This window comes from Saccostrea cucullata, unplaced genomic scaffold (assembly GCF_032062105.1).
Source record: "Saccostrea cucullata isolate Sc308-1 unplaced genomic scaffold, CSIRO_AGI_Scuc_v1 ctg876, whole genome shotgun sequence".
Classification (NCBI taxonomy): Eukaryota; Metazoa; Mollusca; class Bivalvia; order Ostreida; family Ostreidae; genus Saccostrea; species Saccostrea cuccullata.
In genome coordinates, this window is record NW_026923352.1 from 43,893 (window position 1) to 61,018 (window position 17,126).

At 33.5% G+C, this 17,126-nt stretch overlaps 2 protein-coding genes and 1 long non-coding RNA gene across 3 annotated transcripts; 2 read left to right on the forward strand and 1 right to left on the reverse strand.

The window, feature by feature from the left end:
- Positions 1-48: 48 nt before the first annotated feature.
- LOC134263807 (uncharacterized) lies at positions 49-8,830 on the reverse strand. The gene is made up of 21 exons (XM_062746185.1): positions 8,562-8,830; positions 7,484-7,622; positions 7,062-7,322; positions 5,996-6,130; positions 5,607-5,736; positions 5,296-5,395; positions 5,094-5,202; positions 4,918-5,010; positions 4,530-4,675; positions 4,170-4,238; positions 3,938-4,022; positions 3,560-3,646; positions 3,326-3,344; positions 3,092-3,154; positions 2,895-2,939; positions 2,207-2,297; positions 1,820-1,912; positions 1,650-1,696; positions 1,340-1,506; positions 1,073-1,170; positions 49-555 (listed from the first exon to the last, which is right to left on the reverse strand). Exons 1-21 carry the CDS (start codon positions 8,628-8,630, stop codon positions 400-402), a joined length of 2,202 nt encoding a protein of 733 aa, XP_062602169.1. The 5' UTR covers positions 8,631-8,830; the 3' UTR covers positions 49-399.
- LOC134263816 (beta-1,3-glucosyltransferase-like) lies at positions 8,788-13,672 on the forward strand. Its single transcript, XM_062746194.1, has 14 exons — positions 8,788-8,836; positions 9,229-9,285; positions 9,433-9,548; positions 9,817-9,896; positions 10,101-10,209; positions 10,897-11,033; positions 11,117-11,180; positions 11,295-11,414; positions 11,771-11,840; positions 11,972-12,085; positions 12,193-12,295; positions 12,395-12,520; positions 12,741-12,888; positions 13,076-13,672. Exons 1-14 carry the CDS (start codon positions 8,788-8,790, stop codon positions 13,256-13,258), a joined length of 1,476 nt encoding a protein of 491 aa, XP_062602178.1. The 3' UTR covers positions 13,259-13,672.
- Positions 13,673-13,704: 32 nt separating this feature from the next.
- LOC134263819 (uncharacterized) lies at positions 13,705-16,899 on the forward strand. The gene is made up of 2 exons (XR_009991360.1): positions 13,705-14,869; positions 15,797-16,899. It is a non-coding gene; the product is annotated as an uncharacterized LOC134263819 (long non-coding RNA).
- Positions 16,900-17,126: the final 227 nt, after the last annotated feature.

Genomic DNA, 17,126 nt, shown 5'->3' on the forward strand with positions numbered 1-17,126 from the left:
CCGTGTGTATAGCAGTTCTAAATTTGATAATAGATTATAGTTTTATCTTTAATCCCTAAAACCATTATGGCAAATTTAAAGAATGTTTTCTTGAATTATTTTTATAATGTAATTCTTAGACTAAGTTAAATTAAAAAATCAATTCATTGAGTCTTGAAGAATTTTTTCTTCTTCTTTTTTTTTTTAATTGAGTGACTTCAAATTCTCTGACCAGCAGAGAAATAGCAAACACTAAAAGGATATTACATCTATAAATAAATTATTCACTAAAAGTGTCTTTTTGTCCTTAAATAGCAAGTGTTTATAAAGCATCGTAACTCTGGACCAGATTTAGAAAGCATCTTTATCCTGGGCTAATTCCCTAGCACGTTTCTAAATCCTCCTCACACTGGACCAGATTTAGAACGCATCTTTATCCTGGGCTAGTTCCTTCTCCCTCCTTTCCTCTCGCCAGGTTTGCATCAGTTTTATCATGGCTTCACTCTTTTCCTGTTGTTCTTTGGGAGATAACTTCTCAAACTCTCCCGGCTTAAGGTGCTGACCGAACAACTGTTTCTATAAAGCAAAATTTAAATTTCTCAAAAAACATGGGAAAAACAAACAAACAAATCTAGAGCGAAATCATGATCTTCCAAACATGCAGAAAATATTATGCGTCTATCTACCTGTTAATTCAAAACTGATGCAGAATTTAATGGAAGAAAATCATTTCCTAATCCACCATGTTTTCAGAAACATTCATAACAGATTTCCACATAAACAAATATAAGCCTGAATTACTCTTAATGTGTCATTCCTCTTCCTTCTTGTGGCATATTTGTCCAGAAAGATTTCCTGTGTGATCTCACTCATAACACTGAGTCTTACCTGATCTTGTTTGATGTCCTTGACATTTTGTATGAGGTAACCCTGTGTGGCCCTGTCTTACCTGAGCTTATTTGATGACCTTGAAATTTTGTCCTACCTGAGCTCGTTTGATGTCCTTGACATTTTGCCTTACCTGAGCTCTTTTGAATTCCTTGATATTTTGCCTTACCTGAGCTTGTTTGATGTCCTTGGCATTTTGCCTTACCTGAGCTCGTTTGATGTCTTTGACATTTTGTATGAGGTAACCCTGTGTGGCCCTGTCTAGTTCTTCTTTCTCCACATATTGATCCTCTGCATGAGCAACTATAGAAGGAAACCTCTTAAATTTTACATCTATGTCATATGTTGTACAAAAAAGCCTGGGTTTCACATAAGTTAATTACTAGACTTTCATTTTCATCAAATATTTTCAAAAACTTGCAGCTCAAGATAAATTTTATGTGGTTTTAAAATATCTAATTCTAAAGCATACCTTTATTCAGGCCTAATAAAACCCGATTAAGGAAGTCTGCCACGATTTTGTTTTTCTGTTCCACTGGTGTTTGTACAGGGGTCGGGGTCCTAACCTCCTTAACCACCATCACCGGGGGCGGCGCGTGAGTGGAGACCCGAGAAGGGGGTGGAGCAAGAAGTTGACGACTGAAAATAGTTCATTTTCTAAAACCACCATATGAATAACACAAAAATGACAGAATTTTTTTTTTGAAAATTGTATTTAAAAATTAATCTAAAAAAAAGAAAACTTAAACAAAATTGAACTGACATTCTTCAACACACTATACCTGACATATGAAGACACACTTGGGGTAGGACTGTATGCAGGAGTAGGCTGATAAAAGAAATTAAAATGTATCCTTAATGTGATTGGTCAAAGAGATTCATCAGATTCTATGAAATATTTTCAGTAACTGTGAATTAATAAGTAAATATTTGGATGCTCATTAAAGCTTACAGGTTTTTGGTTCTTTAAGGCGGCAATCTCGAGCCGTAAATTTTCTATTTCCTGTGCTGCTCGTCTCTCGGCCTCCACTCTCCGTCTTCTCTCCTGTTGGAGTCAGTATAGAATAAGTTCATATATCTATGTGTAGTATGTTATCTAATTTGCTTTATTTGGAAAATCATTTGGGTTAAATGATTCAAATCTGAACTGATTAAATATAATTTTCTTTGACATGAATACTCAATGCAGGTATCTACAACATTTTTTTTAATTTTTGCATCAAAACATATTTTTAAATTTCATGTAACCTTAAGCCAGGAAATGTAACTGCTTTAGGAGAAGTGATGTAGATATTTTGTCTAGAATTCATCAGTCAGGTTGACCCTGTGACCTACTGACCTCCTGTATCTGCTCCTCTAGTTTGATCCGCTCCTGTTCCACTCGTTGTCTGTCAAGGGCAGACAACTTCAGGTACTCCTCCTCTTCCTCTCTGACAATGAAATATCATGACAAGTTTGTATGGAGTTATGAACAACATCAAGCTGACTTGTAAATACTTGAGAAACATCAGACCTGGAAACTTGTCTATATCATCAGAATTATGTTCATCAAATGGTGAAATGCACTGTAGTATAACAAAACCACTGACACTGCTCTACATTTTCTGAATACATACATAATGACAAAATGTCAAAAAGTCCAAATTAAAGAAAAAAAACACATCATCAACAGCAACAAAAACAACAATTCAAAGAAACAGAAAAATTAAATCAAGCTGATATCTCATGCCATTATCTAACATCTGTGAATAACTAAATCCATACATACATATGTAATTATTTAGATTTCTATGAGATACCAGGCAAATGAATTATTTTTGTATTATACTACAGCAATTATAAATACTCACTTCCCACTATCCATGTTAATTTTAATAAAATAAGAATTGATCAAACAAGTAATGAATTTAAATACATTAAAGTAAATAAACTTTACAATAGGAGTTCCCATATATTCAAAATAATGAAGTTTACTGCATAAGTAACATGGAACATAACATCTTAAAATTCTTAGGAACTTCACTTACTTAGATTTGGGAATATTTATAAAACCATAAAGTCTCAGTCTATGCCTAAAAGTACAATTAAGAGCATATGCTTTGTCAAAAATAGAACATTTTTGGTCACTTAATAAGAAATCCAAAATTTCTAAAAATTTTACTAATCTCCTAACCCCCTCATGTTGTACGATTTTAATGTCCTACAGATGGGTTCTCTCTCTTACCTTCTGTCTCTAGCTTCCTGTTCTCTCCTTGCTGTCTCTGCATCCTTCTGTTGTTGTGCCAACCTAATTACATAGAAAATCAAATCAAATGCCCAGTTCAAATTGCTTAGGTACTTTTTTAAATAAAATTTTGAATACGTATGCTACATGTTGAGAAGAGAAATACAATGTAAGAGATTGTATTTTTCCTTAGAAAAAATGTTCACATAATTTTTCACATAAAAATGTTCACACCTTTCTCTCTCAATTTGTCACATAATATTGCAAAAGTTTGCTATACACTTATCTGTACTTTCAAAGCAATATCTAATCTATTATATATTTTCTAAAAAAAATTCCTGAATACCTGGATCACTTTGTAGAAAAAGATATCAGATAAAAGTTGCTACAGTCTGAACTGCTGTTTGTACAAGGGTTGTTCGATATGTATTGTGTATTGTACGATATCTCAAAAGCATTCGATTCAAATAGTGACATTAGCCTTCCGTCGGTCCTGGGGTTTAGTAAAGGGAGGGATGACATCATTGTACCAGTGCCTCCATGGAGGGTGCAGAGCTGCAAAAGTTTGCTCTACACTTATCTGTACTTTCAAAGCAATATCTAGTCCATTATATATTTTCTAAAAAAAATTCGTAGCTGAGCGGTTTGTATTTGTACCTTTTTTTGGTCATCTGTCAATATATGGGGTATCCATCTGGGATCACTCGACCCGATTTTGCTGCATCTTTTGCCAGTCAGAAATTTCTGTCTCCACCTATGAACTGTCTCATAAGATACCTTATCAGAAAGATATCAGATAAAAGTTGCTACAGTCTGAACTGCTGTTTGTACCGGTATATAGCATACCTTGTGTTGGATCTAAGACAGGAATGGCAGCCTTAGAATCTCTAGTGAGCATGGAAAACAGGTCCTTATAGTAGTACTGCTTAACCTGGTAAAACAAGATCCAACACATGATTATACTACACTACTAATTGTAGTACTGCTTAACCTGATAATACAAGAACGACATGATCATACAACAACTTATAGTAGTACTCTTAACTTCTGCAGATTCTTTCTGAATCAGATTTTTTACCTCGTACTGTATCTGTGGCACTGTCAGTTTACAACTCTCTGTTTTTAGGATTTTTTCTAACATAGCAGGCTGCGAAAAAAGATTATAATGGATATAAAACATGCATTTCATCTGATTATTTGCATCTTGTGATATTATTTCTTTTCTTCTGTATAATATTACTTATATTCCACATGACCACTGTGATCATTAATAGTTTAATTTTACTGACTGGTAAAACATTCATGTAATTTTCACATATGATTCAAAAACTGAATATCTAGAGTTCTTTCCCTCTATCATGAATGAAAACTAGAAAACCTAACATAAGTACATATAAATGTAGTTCCTGCAAATATTACGGTGCCTGACTTTACTCACAGATGTTGCCTCTTTGATTTTATCTTTAGTGAGACCCAGTATAGTCACTAGGACTATGGCCAGCCACTCTGTGGAGAAGCCAGGGGTGTCCAGCCCAATGATGTAGTTATCCCACACATACAGCAGTGTATCTCGGTTCAAGTAGGCTGAAATGTTTAAAGACATGTTATGTACATGTATATGTATTCTGTGAGGAAATATCATTATTCTGTAGGAACCCACAAGTTCCATTTAAAAGGTCTCTCCAGTTGAGCGAAAACTAGAGAAATTGTATTCGGGTATACTAGTAGGATACTTGTAGTTAATTAAATAAGATTGTTCATGTTTTCCAATATGTATTGTAGCACTTGAAAATGAATTAATCCCTCAGAGAAATGCTGACACTTACTGACAAAGAGACTTCTTAACATAGGGCGACAAATCTCCATCAGGCCTTCTCTCAGTAAGGCTTGATTACCCGTCTCTGTGGCAACAATCTTCTCTGTAAAACAAAGCCAACTACAAATAAGTAATCTGTGAAATGTGGGTTTCATAATCAGATAAGTGTAAGTTCTCAGAGCTGACCTTTTGATGGGCTGAATTTGTCCACAATGTTTTTGACTGATTCTGGGTATTTAGCTGAGAGCATTGTAGCCACTTTGTCAATGAATGCTCTTACTTCCTCATTGTGCAACTGAAATAAAGCTTTATCTATATTGATAGTTCTATGAAAAAACGCTTTGAGATCATTATGCTGAGATAGTTATCATTGAATGAGTTTGCTTACATCAGATCCAGAGTCCTCTACAAATCCTGGACGTCCGCCCATCAATGTCTCAAACTCCTCCACCAAAAGGGCCACAACTCTCCCCGCCGGTGGTTCTTTTCTACAACAGAAAGACATATCATGTTATGCAACTATCCTATAGGTCTGTTAGATCAATTGCTCATGAACCCATATTCAATTGCAATATATACCAGTATATATATTTTTTTTTAATTATTAAGAGTTTTAAAGAGAAATGACCTGTTAAGACATTTTACTTATCTAGGCATTCTTGGACTTTACCTACTTAGGTATACTTGAGGTTTACTTACCTAGGTATACTTGAGCTTGCCACCTCCAGGAATGGGACGACCAGCAGGTGATCAACATCTCTCAATCTGTTCTTTGTTTTCTGAGCAGAATGGTGATATGACAAAACAGCCTTCATTCCATAGAAATTACCTGATCAAAATCATTACACAAAGGATCAAACTAAATAATAATGTCAAACTGTATTATTTAATCAGAATTACATTATCTAATTTTTTTTTTAAAAAAAGGCTTCTGGTATTTATCGATAAAAAGACCACTATCAATTAATAATAGTTGTATTGGTTTATTGGATCCAAAGAATGAGAAATCACATTTGTTCAAATTTAGAAATGTAATAACCTGTTGTAATGCAATTGCCTTTGCTTTGTTTTATGACCAAAATTCTTACCCACAGATCCCCTGAGATCACTAAAGGTTGGCTCAGAGTTGATGAGTTGTTCACACTTCTGAGATATCTCATAATCATACTGAGATATTGCAGCTCTCGGATTTGTGTTCAACAAGTCTACATACTGCTTTCTCACTGACAAAGATAAAAATTAATTTAGTTTTTTAATGTATAAACTTATTATAATAGTGTGGTATAACTTAAAGCTATAGAATCTACATAACCTGACAATTCTCAAAGATACTGATACTGTATACAGGGAAATTTTCGCCCCCATTTTATTTGCGCCCCTTTCGCCCTTACCTCGAGTGGGTGAATTTAAAACGGGACAAATTCAAAGAATACAACATAATTTCTTAAACAAAGGTGTGACTGGCTGAATTTAAGACGGGGCAAAATTGTTTGCATGATTGAAAGGGCGAAAATAAAGTGTGGCGATAATAACCCTGTATACAGTAATAAAAATTCTCCAATGAGCCTGAATTAAAAAAAAAAAACCACTTGATTCCTTTTCATAAAGCAACAGTTACAATGGTGTGGTCATTTACCGTAAGTGTTTCATATCAAGAATATAAGGACACTGTTAACATCCTACAATGAACACTGCTACAATATAAGTACAGAACATACAGCCAAACACAATACTAGATATACTCACAGTGATAACATGCCAGGTGGTGGTTACACTGTACAGGTTAGCATTAACACAGAAAGCAAAGCACACTTATTGATTTCATGTATCAGCACATGTGACAATATATTATAGGTTTATATGTGTGTGATAAAATATATGAAGATATATATTGTCAAATCAACCAATCTCATTCTCTCCTCCCTGTGCAAAACCTTAAACCAATTTTTTTTGTTTCTTTTTGAATACCATATTGGTCCCTTTCTAATATTGTTCTGACTTACAAGACCATAGATATTCTGTAATTTGTCATTATATGCAATTGAATAAATAAAAATTAATCATTTAAATATGTACATATGTATTTTCAAAACATGCAGCAAATGAATACAAAATTAATGATGGCATTGACAAAGTTCATCACTGACTATATACCTTTGGTGTTACTGAGATAAAGTCGCCAGGCCAGCTGACGAAGTGGAGGGGGGAGGGGCTGATTTAAACAAACATGAAGTTTCTCCTTCATCTCTGGCCATTTCTTCAGCAGGCTAAGTGCTCCTTCTTCAGCATTCTCAATAATAAGATCAGACTTTGTGTCGATCGGTGAATCTTCTAGGAGCTGTCTGGATACCTCTTCATTTAGACTTTGGTCCATCAACAGGGACACCTTCTTCATTAAGTTGTTGTATGAGGTCCCTAAAAATATTGAATCATGCTTAAAGTTACACATAAATGTGGTACATGTTTCCCCAACATCTTAACAAAATCTGAATGTTTGTATAACAAATCCTCATGAGAGTTTAGAACATTTTTACTGGGGCCAAGGAAAACATTTGTTATTAGTAAAAAGGTCAAACCTCCTTCCAAAGCTTTTGTTGCTCTTTCCATGAAGAGTTCTTTCTCTGGTTCTGACAAGTCACTGAAATACTGGACATGACTTTCTGTCAGCTGCTGCTGAATCGCATCATGTAACTCCCGCAGAAAAACATTCCAATCCTAAGAATTCAGATAATTCATATAAAACTTCATTTATTAAAGAATGATTCATAAGCTTGAGTCTTGGTGTACCATTGATAATAAGTTTGTTTTATTAACTTTTCTTATATCACAAAATTTGTTATGCCTTAATGAAGAACTACCAAAACCAGATAGGTTCATTTTTGACAGAATAATCAATAAAACAAAAACTAACTCGTTATAACAAGATAATTAGCATTTAAGTACGAGTTAGTATCTCATTATTATGGTTATAGTTTTCTCATATAATTAATGAAATAATTATCTCATAATAATGAATTTGTTATCTCATATAATGAGATAACTAATTCCCTATAACACGATTATGAACTCGTCAAAATAAGATAGGAACACATTAAATTAAAAATAATTAACTAGTTATAACAAAATGACTAACTTTTTTGAGAAAATACTTATTCATTATAATGAGATAAGTAACTCTACATAACGAGTTAAATATTTTTTTTTAATCTTCTTAGAAATGAGCCCATCTTGCTTCTGTAAAGGGGATATCAAAATTGACAATCATTTTTCAATTTTCTACATTCTTTTCTAACTCATTACTAGTTGTATTTATGTAGCCCTCTCCTACTTTTTTTTTTTGATCTGATACCCCCCCCCCCCCAAACACACACACAAAAGGGGGATGGCTATATTATTGCAGCTAACTCATGACTTATCTCAAAATATAGTGTCATATTGGATTCTTTTATATATCAAGTGATAAATCATTAGACGATGTACACGTTTATGAACAATATTGGCTCTTCAGCTTTATGTTATTGTATACAAACACTATACCCTCACCATCTTTCTGGTCAGTTTCCCTCCCCATACGAACGATAAGTTATCTATTGTTATCAAAATACTTGAGAAAATACTTAAAGTAATAATTTTTCTTGAAATCAAGCCTTTCACCTTCGAATCGCCGATGTTCTGTTTGCAATTTAATAACCATTTTGGATATCCTTGCGGCCCAGTAGCCATTTGTAAACAATTTCGATGTGAAGGTGCTTTTGTGCAACACGCGGTTCGATTGGCTAATTACTGCCGACTGATCAATCGGCAGCTCGCTTACTTGAGACGTTCGACAACATCGGTAAACAGAGCAGAAGGAAGGCCACGACAGCACTAGACAGGCATCATGTTCTCTGTCAAAGTTATGCCTTGGGTTTTACTTCCTTTGTTAATTGGTAATGTATGAATTTAACCGAAAAGGTTCTCACTTTTTAAAGCAATCGCTATAGTCCATTTATAATTTTACTTTGTCAACCGACCAGGTCATGAACATGGATTTAGAGATGAAATGAAAGATTAACAGCATGCAGCTCATATAAATGTACATCATTGATCAGCTTATTTTGGTTAGCATTAATTAAGCTAGTCTCATATTCTTGTCATATACTTTGAATGCATTATTCTTAGAAGAAGTGTAAAGCTTTAAGTTAATATCTACATTAACTGTTTAAATAAAGACATACATTTTGAAATCCCACACACTTTGCACCCAGTTTGACCCTTTTCTGACGGTTACTTAAAATAAAATAAAAGGATGTTCATTTACTTTTTCATTGATTCATTTTAGTATTACTAGTAGTAAAAGCTGCAGAGAAAGAAAAAGTTGCAAAGGCCAAGCCAAAAGGTAAGAAATCTTTCTTCTTTCAGGTTCAAATTTGCAAATCAATTATAAAGTTGACAATGAAATTTATTTTTTTTATGTTTGAGGTATGTTTATCATATTATAAAGTTGATGTACTAAGTGCGTAATGATCATGAATTATGTTTGTAGACTTGAGTTTGAAGGACATTGCCTTTGTTGTTATCAGTCAGCCGAACTCTTATAATCTACAAAGGTCCTCAGAGTTCAAGAAACATTTTCAAGAACAAGTTAAAGATTTAAAAAAGGTGTGTTCAATTTTAAAGATTTCTCTTAGATTTTTCATTTATGAAGAAATTGAAAGAACAACCATAAGACATTTATGCCGGCTGTTCAATCCATTTCAGTGATTGAATAAAATATATTTTAAACCAATAACAATTTGTAAGAACATTATTTGCCATGTTTTATGGAAAATAGTTTTTTTTTAAAATGATTTTGATTTATGTGCTTGCAAAATTTATATCTAAATAGAATATCATTTTAATTAAAACATTGCTCTTCTATTACATAAAGGATGAAAGACCTAGACTATACTTTACTCATGAAAACTGGGATTTGATAGGAGCCTTCACAGTTCTGCCCCTGATGCCAGTGTGAGTACTAAATAGGTGATTACATTTCAAACAAAGATTATAAAGATTTCAAAAGACAGACACATTACATGGTAGATCAAGGGTTGTGACTCATATCTGGGTATAACAAATTAGTACTGGGAAAAAAATACCATGTTAAAATACTAAAAACACTGGTAGACATATTTTTCAGAAAATACATGCAACTGTTCTTTATTTGATTAGGTTTGCCAAAGACTTTCAAGAATTCTCTTGGATTTTCATATGTGAAGAAGAAACAAGATTGGATGTTTTCAAACTCTTGGATGTTCTGCGAAAATATAACCCAAAGAAGGTTTGGACTTACATTCATCATATAATGTACATGTACATAGTTTTATATATGCCTGGTTTAATTAGTTGCAGATCTGTAACTCAATGGTCTGGAAAAAAAGTTGGGATGAATGACCGACCAGAGAGCTACAATACTATCCACTGAAAAAGTGTATGGTTTATTTATTGTACAAAAAAGAGAGCTGTTTGCTCTGTTAACTTCTGCATATATTTATGCTGTCATCACAAAATATTATTAGCTGTGTGTTCCTAGAATATTCTTTTATGAATTCTGTGACAAAATAATCCCCCAAAATGTTCTAATAGCCATCCTGGGAAGGAAATTGGGACCATCAAAATTTCACCTACATGTAATTATACTGGCATTTTGAGTGACAAGACAGTTTGGTCCAACATGCTTAATGCATGACTTGTACATGCTTCTTTGTAGTGGAAGTGGTTAAAAAGTATATATTAATACAAAACATGGTTATAAATATCTTGAAATATGCAGAGAAATAAATGTAGAAGTGGCACTCTTTTTTGTGCAATAAATATACACTTTTTTTTTTCAATGGGTGACATGTACTGTATCTCTTTGGTTGTTCATCCCAATTTTTCAGACCAACCAGCTACAGATTTGCAGGTAGGTTTTATAAAATGGAAATATCAATTGATCTTTTAATTTGAGTTTCCTTTTTATATACAGGAGTACTTCCTGGGTAAAGCTCTTAGAGACAGAGAAGCCACCATTATACACCATTTTGCCAATGCTAATAATCCATCAGCCTTTGCCTTCCCTGACTTTGGTGCTGGGATTGCTCTAAGCAAAGGATTGTTTATGAGGTATAGATTAAGAATTATTAATGTTTCTGTTAGCATTAAATACAAGTTCCAGAACTAGCATTAATTAGTCTCATTTTTTAAAGTGTAGGACAAAGATGGCCAGATGACTCTGTTAGGTCAGATTTTACCATAGATCCCAAGCATGAAGTAAGTTAATGATAAAATGAAGTATTGAGAAAAAGAATGTTCATCATTCAGTATACCCATAATTGATTATGACAACCTATGATGTTATGTGAAAATATTATTTCTATTTGACAGCTAGCTGTGGTGCTACAGAATGGTGATAAAGGAGTGAATCTAACAGAAGTACCAGAGTTATGTACCTTTGACTACAATGAAAAGTGTGCATCTTGGTATCCTGTAAAGTTTCCAGATTGTGTAGGTACAAATGGTACAGAGTTAAATGGGCTAACTTCTTGTGATTAGGAAAAGCTACACAGACTTGTTTACTTTTACATTTGATATCTTAAACATTATGTCTCAGTTACAAAGGGTATGCTGAAGTGACTGAGTTGGAGGTCCAATCTCTCTTTCTTTCTGTATTTTTACCTTAATATCTCAAATCTTCATTCAGATATCTCAAAGAGTCTTCTCTTGTCCCATCGCTTTTGAGATGATACTGTTTTAAACTTGATGTTATTTTCAGCTCAGAATAAATAGAAAGCATGAGTCATTCAAAGGGTACAAATTTTAAGAATGCACAATCTGATGGACATTGTTTTATAACATTATAGGGACCAGAAATTCCTGAAGACAAATTGTTTGTTGGAGTGAAGACTTGTGAGAAGTTCCACACAGACAGAGGTAGCTATTACTTTCTTATTCCAAAAAAAAAATTGTTTGCGGTAATTGTTAGATTGTTCTAAGTCATTTTACATGACATTGCAGTGTGAATCTTTGTTTATTGCTAATTTATAATATAATACATCATGTAGTGCCCATTGTGAAAGAAACTTGGGGAAAAGACACAAAAAACATTGAGTATTTTAGTGAGAAGGAAGACCCTGACATTCCCACCATCAGCCTAGGGGTCCCCAATACAGAGAGGGGTATGGTTCATTTAAAGTCAGCATGTTCAAAGCATTTACAGCGTATAACAGTAAATGTTAATTTCTTGTACATAATTTGAGTCATAGGTGTTTGTTAACTCTCCTAGGGCATTGTGGGAAGACTATGGCTATGTTGAGGAGATGGCACAAAGACAAGAAATATGCCAAGGCCTCCTGGTTTTTAATTGCAGATGATGACACAATTATCAAGTGAGTGGTGTTTTGTTAGTCAGTAAAAATTATGTACCGGAGATACAAAAATTATTTAATTTGATTGCATTTCACATTTTTGTCCTGTTGATTTTCCAGTTTAAAGAGACTGAGGAAGTTACTGGCTTGCTATGATCCTAAGGAACCTGTTCACCTGGGGGAAGTTTATGGTTATGCTATAGCCAAGAAAAATTGGGGCTATACCTACATCACAGGAGGGGGAGGGTAAGTAAGAGGGAATGACCATCTTGTGAACCTAGCAAGTACAGAAGGCTGAGAAGGCTTTTTAAGTCTACCCCCCAAACCAATCAAGCAGACAGAATGGTTATTCTGGAATAAGAAGGTCCCAATCGAGTGGGCGCCCCAGTACTGGAGTATTGGGATGAATTTTTACTGAACTTTCTGCTCTGTCATTGAGTTGTAGAGATTTATCTGTCATTTTCAGGATGATTTTCAGCAGAGAGGCCATTAATCAGTTGGTGATAAATGGTGAGGCTGATTGTCATGCCGATGATTCTCCTGATGATATGACACTTGGAATGCGATACAAACGGCTAGACATCAGTTTGGTTCACAGCCCATATTTCCATCAGGTATGTAACAATTCTAAATCTGGTTAACTTTCTGTATAAGGAAAATGTTCTTGAGACATAATTCCTGCAGGTGACACATTTGAAATAGGTTATTCATTATGAATTTTCTCTAAAGTTGATAGAGAAAATCTGAGTCTATTTGATGCACTGTTTTCATTTCATAACACATAAAAAAATTTTTGCCCAGGCTCGACCAGTGGACTACAGTGTAGACTTCCTGGCCGCCAGAACTCCTCTATCATTCCACAAACACTGGATGTCAGACCCCAGGGCTGTGTATGCTGACTTAATGAAGGAAAACACAGATAGTCAGACAGACAAGGTGTCCACTACAACAGAGAAATCTGAAGGAGAGCATGAAGAGTTATAGTGTTATAGTTATTACTGCAATCAATCAAATACAGAGGGAAAAAATGTTCTTGATTTCATTTAATATACACATGCTTTATTCTGTGGGTTTATAATTCTGTGGGATTAACAAATTCAGCTTGATCAGGAGGTCATTAATTAATTCCACTCATATCCATTGTAATTTTAGTGGAGGATAGAATCTACAAAAGGCCCATATATTTAAAAAAAATCTTAAAATATATATTTAAATGCTAAAGTTGTTGTTTCTGTTTTAAGAAACCTAGATCTTTTAAAGAGTAATGAAATTTAAGCTGCCAAAAATACTGCCAAACAATGAAATGTTTTTAGTTTTTTGTATTTCATATCATATATGGAATCCATGATTAATAATGATGGTGACCATGCATGGAAAACTTTAAATTTACTTTAGATAAATTTTAACTCTTCCATGGCAGACACTTTTTTTATCTTTGGTGTACTTGTATATGTTTACTGTCTGATTATCAAATTACAGATATTTGTAAAATAAGTTAACATCACTATGCAATTCATCAAGTACAGGGTAAATACATTTATAGATATATCCTTTTTTATTATATCCCGAAGTTTGGGGGGGGGTATATAGGAATCAGCTTGTCCGTCTGTCCATCCATCCATCTGTCTAGCTGTCCATCTATCGATCTGTCTGTGCAAATGTGTCCGGTCCATATCTTTCTTATGGATAAACTTGGTAGGTTCCCATTTCACACAAAGATTGCTCATGACCTAAGGGGGTGTCATGACCTTGACCAAGGTAATTTGGGGAAGTTCAAGGTCACTGAAAGAAAAAAATCATTATTCGTGTTTGGTCCATATCTTTCTTATGGATAAACTTGGTAGGTTCTAATTTCACACAAAGATTGCTCATGACCTAAGGGTGTGTCATGGTCTTGACCCAAGATCATCTATGCAAGTTCAAGGTCACTGAAAGAAAAATTACATAATTCGTGTCTGTTCCATATCTTTTATATTTATTTTATCTACTACTTCACACAAACATTGCTTATGACCTGAGGTTGTGTCATGACTTTGAACCAAGGTCATTTATGCAATTCAAGGTTACTGACAGAAAAAGTTCATAATTCGTGTCTGGTCTGTATATTTAGTCTATTTTTTTTTATTAGGCTGCACCTTCGTTTCATTTATAAAAAATATAATGAGCAATTACATTTGCACTTAAAATGTTTTAGCATTTCTCTCTTCTCTTAGATCCATAAAATATTCATGATTTAGCACTTTTGAAAAACCCAGCGGGGTGTATTTTGTCCTGTTTGGACAGTTTTAGTTGATTAATGTCGTTCAATTTGAAAAAATAAAAACTGTCTTTAAAACAGAAATTGTGAAATCTCTTTTAAGTCATTATTCATATTGATGTGAATTGAAAATGCAATTAGACTTTCTTAGTTGTGAATGCAATGGAAAACAGTACCCCGGTATGTATCAGTGCATTGTTTATCAACTGCTAATTTTGAGATGTAATGTTATAAATCTGGACATTCTTATAGAGAGATGTTTTCTGTCTGATGTGTTTAGTGTGTGAGCAATGAAGATATGTAACTGAGGTTTTTTGTATTCATGTTGCAATTGTTTTGTAAGTTATTAGGGCCCCGCAAGGATTTGCGGGTGCCCTATAGTAATCACTCTGTCTGTCCGTGTGTCCGTCTGTCATTCTTCCGTCCACAAATTTTCTGTTTTTTCCTAATAATTTTTTTTATGGTTGACCAAATAAGTTCAAATTTGGTATGGTAGTTCAGTAGGCAGAAAGACATATTTTGATGCTAAGTTTGTTTCTCTATGTCCTCTGGTTTGGAGCTGGGGTGGTGGGGTAGATTCCTTAACTTTATATAAGAATGAATTGGCAAAGAGAGATAACTGCTGAATATGTTCCCATTGTAAACGGAATACTGCAATGAGTCCCTTGAGATTAATTAGCTTTCCTCCTGAAGAAAATCCAGAGCATTATCTTTATCTGTCACATTGAGATGAATTACCACCTCTGTCTGCAAATGAAATTTGTAGTCAATTTGGAATGCTATGAAAACTCTGAAACGTGGAGTTAAGTATAAATGTTTATACTTTATTTTTGTTAAAATATCCTACACAATGAGTTCTGATTTCATTGAATTCTAAAAATATTTGCTTTATGTAAATTCAAGAATATTATTATCAATTTTTAAGGTACCTTGATAAAAACCTCATTCTATCATTAATGAAAAAGTTCTTCTTGTAAATTTAAATGAAAATGATGAGAGAGAAGTACAATTAATCCCTTGGGATTAATTATCTAGCCAGACTAGCCTGCTGTAGAAAATTTGGAAGGCTTATCTTTAGCTGTCACTTTAAGATTAATGAAAACCTTTTTCTGCAATTGCTGTTTGTTTTGAAGTTAAGGTCAAGCCTTCATGATATTTGCATTCATTGAAGGAACATATAGAGTTGTTCTGAATTGTTTTGAATCATTCCGCAAGCTGCACCCATATAATTCTATCCCATGGCGGGGCCCTTGCTGACTGGTCAGTTTTCTAGTTTTCATGTATATTCACCAATGCCAAGACAATGATGGACTATAAAGTCTCAAAGTGTGTATAATTTTCTTGTTTTTACTGGATTAGGGTTATAATTAGCATGAGATATTAAAAAAAGTATATAATGCTTATAACAGTTTAATAAGGTTTATTATATACATTCTACTGCATGATAAATCAGAAGAACACAATTTACCATGCACTTGCCACGTATGTGCTTCAAAAGTAAATTTGTTTTCTTTATTGTTAATTGATAGTTTTTTTTATATGTAATTATTAACAATTGCAACCATTGCAGAGAAAATACATACATGTAAACCACTTACTTGATTTTACCATAGCTTTATGAAACTGTGAGATACAAGTTTCCCCCAAAATTTGTTTTACATTTATTTACGTGTTTTGCACTTAGGATCTGTTACTGATGTTATTGTTTTTCAGAGTTTTGTATTTAATAAATTGTGTTCAATTTCTTTACATGAAATGAGATAAACTTTAATGTATTATATTGTAAATATTTAAAAAATTCACACAAGATATTTACAGTGTACATGACATGTAGTGTTATCAGTATGTAAAATTCCATGTAAAAAATTGCAATTTGTAATATCTTTGCAAACGGAATTAAAAGAAAACAATTGTGTTTGTCCCATAATGTTTGCAAGTAACTATGAATTTCAATTATTGAATTACTCACAGGGACTATTTTTTGGGACCAGAAAATATTCTTCACAGATAAACAGTGAAACATGTAGTTCATAGAGAGAAATATTACCAAGTAAATCAAGGTTGCAAATATCATTTCTATTTCTATGAGGCAAATAAAAGCTGGTTTACAGTATTATACTTTGTATTAATTGTGCTGCTGCCTCTTTTGGAGACTTTACTCTCTCCTATTTCCGTCAAAGAGATTGATTATCTCAAAAGTTTTTACCTTTTTAGTTGATTTAACAGCTGTTTAAAAGCAAAGGTTAAACTTCTCCAACTTTGTGGAGTAACATCATGGGACTTGTCTCTCCTTACCAGAAAATTTGCCAGGACACAATTTACTGTTAATATTTTGTATGTAAGAAGAATAAAAACAATACAAGAAACATTGCATTTCTTGCCTTGTTCACTGTTAATAGTTTTTTTTTTCATAGGTACATGCTTATGTAGAAAACAACACAATAGGAAACATAAGTCCCGATAGTTTTATTCCTCTTTTTGATTAATTTGTGAATGGAATGATACCCAGGAGATATAAATTTCAGAAAATTTTTACTGTAACAATTTTTAAATAAAACATTTTTAAGGCCCATTTCCTTCAAATCCGAGCAGTAT

Bases quoted from the DNA above. Each gene is read 5' to 3' on its own strand.
- LOC134263807 (XM_062746185.1), bottom strand. From the start codon at position 8,630: ATGGCTACTGGGCCGCAAGGATATCCAAAATGGTTATTAAATTGCAAA. The intron at 7,323-7,483 runs GTTTGACCTTTT...CAATATTTTTAG, and splicing joins AACAAAAGCTTTGGAAGGAG to GGACCTCATACAACAACTTA. The intron at 5,396-5,606 runs GTAAGTAAACCT...TTTCTGTTGTAG, and splicing joins GCAAGCTCAAGTATACCTAG to AAAAGAACCACCGGCGGGGA.
- LOC134263816 (XM_062746194.1), top strand. From the start codon at position 8,788: ATGTTCTCTGTCAAAGTTATGCCTTGGGTTTTACTTCCTTTGTTAATT. The intron at 11,181-11,294 runs GTAAGTTAATGA...TCTATTTGACAG, and splicing joins CCATAGATCCCAAGCATGAA to CTAGCTGTGGTGCTACAGAA. The intron at 12,296-12,394 runs GTGAGTGGTGTT...TTGATTTTCCAG, and splicing joins GATGATGACACAATTATCAA to TTTAAAGAGACTGAGGAAGT.